Below are 8,851 nucleotides of genomic sequence, written 5' to 3'. Positions count from 1 at the left end.
ATAATAAAACATATTTCAAAAATTAAAAAAAAAAATCAGTGAGGTTGGAGATTGAAATTTTATTTGGGGAAGGCTATCAAAATAGGGCCCATAGGAAAGTAAGTCCCTTTAACTAGAAATATGGAATAACAACACTGAAATGGTGTGCATCTGAAAAGTGAATAAATAGATACTAAGAGCAAGTGAGTCAGAAGCACATGAGCGGTTGAACTCCAGAGACCAGATCAAGCAGTGCTGCTTAATACCATCACATGATCTGCCCCGAGGCCCATATTTAATTAAAATAAGGAGTGGAGCACAGCAAAAACCAGAAGAACACTGTTGCTCTTAGCGGATGGAGCCAGAGGAGTTACAAGTTAAACCTTGATTGCCTGGATCTGTGAGAATTCAGCATGGAATGTCTCTACTGTTTCCTGGGATTTCTGCTTCTGGCTGCAAGACTGCCACTTGATGCTGCCAAACGTGAGTAACTGTCAATTTCTGTATTTTTAACCCATTCTCTGGCTATTGTCTGAAGTGATGGGTTTGTCTGAAGTAACTTTGCCTGAGCCCAAAGTTGGACTTTAGGAAGCATTCACGCTCACTTGTTTCTTCTTCCGAAAACCACTGGGGATGTTGAAAGTACAGCAGAATGTGTTCAGTCCCCGTTCTTTGCTCCAGGCTCTTGAAGTGAAAGACGTGCAGCCCCTCTGCTGTGGAGGTTTTTTCTGTCAAAATTGCCACCCACTCTCTTAGAGACATTGGGAGAGTGGCAGTGGGGGGGGTGGGGTGAAGGGCACAGTCTCTGGCTTGAGAACGCAGCAGCGCTACCCACTAAATTTTGTTTCGTTGCCATCCAACAGCATAGAGCCTCAGATGAAATGGGGCCCAAAATCTAATAATCTCAACCCAGAAGCTATTGCCAATCCTGCTGAGGGAATTCCCTGGTGATCCAGTGGTTTGGACTCCATGCTTTCACTGCCGAGGGCCCAGGTTTGATCCCTGGTCAGGGAACTAAGATCCCACAAGCCGCTTGACAAAAAAAAAAAAAAAATCCTGCTGATAGGTTTTCACAGACCTGCAGGAGTTTGCTGCCACTGTAGTGAGGATACTGAGAAAAGAGCTAAAGCCCTGGGTCTCTTTTCTAGTTAGAGTAGAGGCTGGGGACTTTTTAACAATGCTGATGTCCAGATCAATGAGATCAGAATCTTTGGAGGTGGGGTTGGAGCATCCTTGTTTAAAAATCTCCTCTTGTGATTGGAACGGAAGCCAGAGCTGCGAGCCACTGAGCTCACCGACGGCCCACTTGTCCAGCCCAGGGGATGGGCAGCCATGGCAGCCCCTATCCTCCAGTGGAGTGGGAGAAGGAAGTGAATTAGACATCTCCCAGAAGGTCCACTCCACCTCACTCCAGTAGAGTGACAACGTTCCCTGGAGGAAAAGTCCTGATTTTGCCAGACGACTCCACTGGGGGAGGTGGGCGCTGAGAAGGGTCCCCCCCGTGTGTGCGCCCTGTGCTGGCCGCTTCACTTCCATCAGTCGGGTAGTCCTCACAGCCCGTTTTGCGGAGCAGATGGTCCTCCCACTCCTCAACGGGTGAGGAAACGAGGAGCCCAGGTCGGGCTTTTCACCTGCGGGGCCCAGATCTAAGAGAGGAGGATCCTGGACACACGTGCGCGCGCTCCTCTCACTCCTCCCAGCGGGAGAGAAAAGCCCTACAACGAAGAGGTCCTTGCAGAGGGCGATCCCCGGCGGCTGCTGGGTGGAGGAGAAAGAGAGGGGGCCGCTGCAGGCTCTGGGTGGGGGTGGGGCTGAGGAGCGGGCGCTGGGCGCGCCGGGAGCCCGCGGGGCTGGGGTCCGGGATGGGGACCTGGGCTGGGGGGAGGGGAGGAGAGTGTCCGGAGGCCAGTTCTACCGCCAGCGCTGAGGCCGGTGACGGCGCAGGAAGAGGACCCGCGACTTCGACCCGGGAGCCCAGACGCCCGGGCTGTGCCGGCGGGGGGCCGGGCCGGAGAGCGGCGGCCCGGGGTTTGTCGCTCGTCTGGGCCGCACGGGGCCTCGCAACAGCCCGGGGAGGCCGGGCAGGCCGGCGCTGTTCCCCTGTCCCGGACAAGGGGGAAGGGCCGCACGGCGGATACGAGGACGAGGAAGGCTTTTGTGGCAGCCGCTGTCCTTCCTGCCAGCCGTGGGGCTGGACCACGAGTGACTCAGCGCCCCCGAGCTTTCGCTTCTTTGTTTGCAAAACTGGGTTATAGGGTTCTTGTGACATCAGCTAACAAGTGCCTGGAGTAGGAGTCGTTCGTGGCAGCAACTGTCTTGTCTACATGTCCCCCCCGCCCCAGGACAGACTCCCACAGAGGTCCGGGGGATGGAGGGACAGAGAGCGGACAGGTCAGTGGGAGGCCCCTGCACCTAATTGTAGCCTGCTGTCCACCAGCAGCCCCTTGCTCTGCTCAGCAAGGCCGATTAGCCTGAGGCGGGCTGGCAGTTTGAGAGGAGGCCCAACCTATTAGCCACGTAACAAAACCTGCTGTGCCTGGCTTCCCCTTGCCTTAAGACGAAATATCCTGGCCACAAAAAATAAGGATGGGTAGAATTTAGCAGTATATCAGACACCAAGGGATTCCTTGCCATTTTCCAGTCATAGCCGTGGTAAAAAGAGGAAGGAGAGGCTATTGACAGAGTAGCTCACAAGCGGCCAAGCCGCCATGTCTCTGCTAGTAGACAGAGCAGGGCGTCCGAAGGGTAGAGGGAACAGCCACAGGGGTGCTGGGTGCGACCCCATTTACCTTCACATCTATTCCCCTCCCCACTTCCTTTTTTAAAGTCTTACTGTTGGGGGTTTTTTGATTGTTTATTCTATTTTCTAATTCAACTTTTTATTTTTTTTATTTTATTTTTTAAAGGGAACGCTTTTATTTATTTATTTATTTTGGCTGTGTTGGGTCTTCGTTTCTGTGCGAGGGCTTTCTCTAGTTGTGGCGAGCGGGGGCCACTCTTCATCGCTGTGCGCGGGCCTCTCACTGTCGCGGCCTCTCTTGTTGCGGAGCACAAGCTCCAGACGCGCAGGCTCAGCAGTTGTGGCTCACGGGCCTAGTTGCTCCGCGGCATGTGGGATCTTCCCAGACCAGGGCTCGAACCCGTGTCCCCTGCATTGGCAGGCAGATTCTCAACCACTGCACCACCAGGGAAGCCCTCAACTTTTTATTTTGAGGTTATTGTAGATTCACATGCACTTTTAAGAAATAATACAAAGAGATCCCCCGCTATGTACCCTTTACAGGGTTTCTCCCAATGGTAACATTTTGCAAAGTTGTAGTACAATGTGGCAACCAGGACATTGACATTGACACGGTCACAATGCAGAACAGTCACATCACCACAAAGATCCAAACCCACTTCCCTTTCCCACTCCGCCCAACCCCCAGCCCCTGGCAACCACTAATCCATTCTCCAGTTTTATAATTTTGTAACTTCAAGAATGTTAGAGAAATGGAATCATACAGTATGTAATTTAGGGGAGCTGGCTCTTTTTTACTCAACATAATCTATTGAGGTTGTTGTGTATATCAATAGCTAGTTCTTGATCACTGACTGGTATACCTTACTACATGGATGTACCACAGTTTATCCATTTGCCCACTGAAAGATTTCTGGGTTGTTGCAGCTTGGGCTATTATGAATAAAGCTGCTCTGAACATTAATGTACAGGTTTTTATGTGAACATAAGTTTCCATTTTTCTGGTACAAATGCCCATGAGTACAACTGCTTGGTTGCATAGTAATTGCATGTTTAGTTTTACAAGAAACTGCCAAAGTGTTTTCCAGAATGGCGGTACCACTTCCACCAGCAGTGTATGAGTGATTCAGTTTCTCTACATCTTCACCTACATCTGATGTCATTTTTTAAAATAAATTTATTTATTCTATTTTTGGCTGCATTGGGTCTTCGTTGATGCGCGTGGGCTTTCTCTAGTTGGGGTGAGCAGGGGCTACTCTTTGTTGTGGTGCTCAGGCTTCTCATTGTGGTGGCCTCTCTTGCTGCAGAGCACAGGCTCTAGGCATGCGGGCTTCAGCAGTTGTGGCACACGGGCTCAGTAGTTGTGGCACACGGGCTTAGTTGCTCCGCGGCATGTGGGATCTTCCCGGACCAGGGCTTGAACCCATGGCCCCTGCATTGGCAGGCGGATTCCTAACCACTGAGCCACCAGGGAAGCCCCTGATGTCAGTATTTTTAATTTTAGTCTTTCTGATAGGTATGCAGTGATATCTCATTGCGGTTTTAATGTGCATTTACTCACTGGCTAATGATACTGAACATCTTTTCACGTGTTACTTTGCCTTCTGTACATCCTCATCTGTGAAATGTCTGGTCAGGTCTTTTTCCTGGATTATTTGATTTTTTAACATTGAGTTTTGAAAATCCTTTATATGTTCTAGATATTATTCCTTTTTTGAAATGTGGTTTGCAAATATTTTTCTCCCAGCAATGTGCCTTTTTATCCTCTTCACATGGTATTTCACAGAGCAAAATTTTTTAATTTTAATGAGGTCCAGTTTATCAATTTCTCCTGTTATAGATTATGGTTTTGGTGTTAAGTCTAAGAATTCTTGCCTACCTAGAGCCTGAAGATTTCTCCTATGCTTTTTACTTTTTTACAGTGCCATGTGTTGAAAGGCTATCTTTTCTCCATTGGATTATATTTGCAAAAATCAGTAGGGCATATCTGTGAGTCTATTTCTGGGTTCTATAGTCTGTTCTATGGGCCTATGTGTCTATTCTTTGTCACTCGCCTTTTAAGTTTGTATTTTTCCTTGATTTTTGACATTTATTTTTTTTTTAATTTATTTATTTTTATTTATTTATTTATTTATTTTTGGCTGTGCTGCGCACGGGCATTCTCCAGTTGTGGCGAGTGGGGACTACTCTTCGTTGCAGTGCCCGGGCTTCTCATTGTGGTGGCTTCTCTTGTTGCGGAGCATGGGCTCTGGAGCATGGGGGCTTCAGTAGATGCGGCCCATGGGCTCTAGAGCACAGGCTCAGTAGTTGTGGCGCACGGGCTTAGTTGCTCCGCGGCATGTGGGATCTTCCCGGACCAGGGCTCGAACCCGTGTCCCCTGCATTGGCAGGTGGATTCTTAACCACTGCGCCACCAGGGAAGCCCAGACTTTTGACATATAAAATCAGAGGAGAAATCTGTGTTTGGATTATGTTTCTGGAAACACTGACATTCACTCAGGATCTGAGGAAGAGGAAGACTTTCGAAGGGTAGAAAAAACTGATCCTGGGACTCAAAGATGCAAATCTTCATTTCTACTTGATTACAGATGACTCTGAGTGAATCATATCACTTCTCTAGGCCTGAATTTCTTCGTCTATAAATGAAAGGATTTGAACGAACTATTCTTAGTTCTTTCTATATAGCACATTCTACCATTCCATGACTCAACATTCAACTGAATTTCCAGTTATAATAAACATTTATTGATAAACATAGATTTCCTGCCCTCACTTTTTTCCTTTTTGGAAACAGATACTATCTCACAGTATCACAGGACATTTGTTTTTTTGCCTGATGTGAAGGCCCAGAGGAGAAACATGGCCTGAAATCCCACAGCCTGTTTCGTAGTGGGTTCTGTAACTTCCAGCTCAATGTTCTTTCCCACTCCATCTGCCTCCATTATAAGAAGGGAATTACGTGCTTCCCCTTCCTCCTACCAGCAAAGAGGAGTAGAAGGCAGAGGCTAGTGGCATCCATTCAGTATGGTTTCTCTGAGTACCTTCTAAATACCGCCCCTCATAGGAGGCCTCTTTCAGGATGTAAGAGAAAAGGCAGTGTTTCTGTCTCTGAGTCCATAGCCAGACCAAGACACAAGACCATATGACTAGATGAGACAACAGTTTATAGCAGTGTATGATTAGGGGCTGGCGAGGGTTATAGACAGTGGAGCTTTTGCCTGTGAGTAACAGATTTATTGTCTCAATCCACCCAGACGTAGACAAGGCTGGAGGAAGAGCTCAACAACATTGTCAAGGACTCTTTCTTTTCATCCATCTATTCTGACACCCTTGGTGTGCTGGCCTGCTTCCTCAGATTTTTGCCCTCATGGTTAAATATGGCTGTCACAGTCCAGGCATCACATCATTATACTACTGTCTCCAAAATCAATTCTCAGGAGGAAAAAATGGAGTTTTTTTCCACTTTTTTTTAATGATGGAGGAAAATGTTTCCCAGAAGCCTCCAGCAGACTTGCTCTCAGCTCCCGTCGGCCAGGATCTAATCATCAGTTCCTGCCCAAACTGTAAGGAAAGCTAGGAAAGTGATCCTCTGGAATTTTGAATCATTCTGGCAAAAACTCTGCAACAAGAGAAAGAGGATAGGTGCAGGCAGGAACTGTCCGCTACAGTCCTCAAAGAAAGGACAGACAATGTGACCACCAGACTAGTCAGGAGAGGCAAAAAGACAGACATCAAGATTGGAAAGAATTTTAAAAGAATTGGAATACTATAAACCTTGGAGCAACCACTCAAAACAAAGAGATATAGCTAATAAGCCAATAATGCAGATAAAATGGAATCCAAAAATAATCCCAATAAGTATAAGAAAAGAAGAAAAAAGGGATAAAGAACAGAATGGATAAATAGAAAACATATAGTAGACAAATCCCACAATATTGATAATTACATTAAATGTAAATTACCTAAACACTCCAAATAAAGGGTAAAAATTATTAGACTAGATTTTTTTTAAAAACCAACAATATGCTGTCTACAAGAAACCCACTTCAAATATAAAAATATTTATAGGTTAAAAGTAAAAGGATGGGGACTTCCCTGGTGGTGCAGTGGTTAAGAACCCTCCTGCAATGCAGGGTACACAGGTTTGATCCCTGGTCTGGGAAGATTCCACATGCCACAGAGCAACTAAGCCCGTGCACCACAACTGCTGAGCCTGCACTCTAGAGCTCATGAGTCACAACTACTGAGCCCGTGTGCCACAACTACTGAAGCCCACGTGCCTAGAGCCCATGCTTCACAGCAAGAGAAGCCACCACAACGAGAAGCCTGCGCACGACAATGAAGAGTAGCCCCCGCTCGCCACAACTAGAGAAAGCCTACATGCAGCAATGAAGACCCAAGACAGCCAAAAATAAATATAAATAAATTAATTAATTTAAAAAAATGTTTTTAATATGCAAAAAAAAAAAGTAAAAGGATGGAAAAAGATGTACCAGTTAAACACTAAGCACTAATATCAAAGTATTCTTCAGAACAAGGAATATTACCAGAGAAAAAGAAAGTCAATTCCTAATGTTAAAAGGGTCAATTCATCAAGAAGACTTAACAATTTAAAATAGAGCTTCAAGATACATAAAGCAAATAATGCCAACTGAAAGACAAAGTTGGCAAACTGGCACATCCATAATTATAGTTGAAGATTTCAACATTCCTCTTTCAGTAACGAAATAACAAGCACACAGAAAATCAACAGGAACAGAGAAGTTGCCAAAGACAATACCAACCAGCCTGACATAAGTGACATTAAAAAAACACAATACCCCACAACTATAGACTACACAACTGTATATGGAACGTTCACCAAGACAGACCATGTGCTGGGCCATAAAAACATTTGTTCAGCAGTGGGCCCTCCAGTACTGGTACACGTCTCCTGGAACCTTGGAGGCATTCCTCAGCCTGGCACTCCTTGAGCCAAGTAAACCGTTCAGAATGGAAAAAGATGAAAGACTGCTCTGAAGATCATTGGCATCAGTGTCTTTCCTAATGATAGTGTATCAAATCCAAATATTCAGAAGACATGTTTTGAGAAACCAAACGATGTCTAAGAAATACTGACATTCAAAAATGTTCCTTGATTCACTTAAAGTACATAAAGAGATAGGGTCTGAGTACTTGTATTCAAGGTATTTCTGGTACGCATTTTTTAAAAAAGCACTTTCTATCTGCTTCACATATTGGAAATATTATGTATGTGCTTTCCAATCTTATGAAGTGAAAAGCTGCTTTAACCATTGTTAGATAATACTAAATGAGAGATGAGGTAGACAAAATAATTTTTTTTCAAATATTGTTATAGGCGTTCATGATGTGCTGAGCAGTGAAAGACCTTCTGGTTATATGCGGGAGCACAAGCAATTAAATGGCTGGTCATCAGATGAAAATGACTGGAATGAAAAACTCTATCCAGTGTGGAAGAGGGGAGACTCGAGGTGGAAAAACTCTTGGAAAGGTAAATCAAAAGACTCAACCAAAACAACTGTAATTTCTTTTTTTTTTTAATTTCAAGTGTACAACATAGTGATTCAATTTTTTTAACTGAAGTATAGTTGATTTACAATGTTGTGTTAATTTCTGCTTACAGCAAAGTGATTCTGATATATATATATGTATATGTTCATATATATATATGAAGACACACATTCTTTTTTTTAATATTCTTTTCCATTATGGTTTATCTCAGGATATTGAATATAGTTCTATAGTTCCCTGTGCTATACAGTAGGACCTTGTTGTTTATCCATTCTATATGTAACAGTTTGTATCTGCCGACCCCAAACTCCCAGTCCATCCCTCCCCCACCTCTCCTCCCCCTTGGCAATAACAAGTCTGTTCTCTATGTCTGTGAGTCTGTTTCTGTTTCATAGATAGGTTCGTGTCATATTTTAAATTCCACATATAAGTGCTACCATATGGTATTTGTCTTTCTCTTTCTGACTTACTTCACTTAGTATGATAATCTCTAGGTCCATCCATGTTGCTGCAAATGGCATTATTTCATTCTTTTTTATGGCTGAATAGTAGTCTGTTGTATATGTGTACCACATCTCTTCTTTATCCATGCATATGTTG

The 8,851-nt window shown here is 44.8% G+C and overlaps 1 protein-coding gene across 1 annotated transcript in view; it reads left to right on the top strand.

Annotated features, from left to right (window-relative positions):
* Window positions 1-235: 235 nt before the first annotated feature.
* The window catches only part of GPNMB (glycoprotein nmb), a 28,856-nt gene continuing 20,240 nt past the window's right edge, over window positions 236-8,851 (top strand). Inside the window, exons 1-2 of the mRNA XM_068550497.1 lie at window positions 236-462; window positions 8,079-8,231. Of these exons, the coding sequence (XP_068406598.1) occupies window positions 393-462; window positions 8,079-8,231 (223 nt within the window). The 5' untranslated portion in view covers window positions 236-392. The remainder of the gene's footprint in view (window positions 463-8,078; window positions 8,232-8,851) is intronic.

Source organism: Eschrichtius robustus, chromosome 8 (genome assembly GCF_028021215.1).
Source record: "Eschrichtius robustus isolate mEscRob2 chromosome 8, mEscRob2.pri, whole genome shotgun sequence".
NCBI classification, from domain to species: Eukaryota; Metazoa; Chordata; class Mammalia; order Artiodactyla; family Eschrichtiidae; genus Eschrichtius; species Eschrichtius robustus.
The sequence above is the reverse complement of the archived record's forward strand: the minus strand, read 5'-3'. Positions and strand labels throughout refer to the sequence as shown.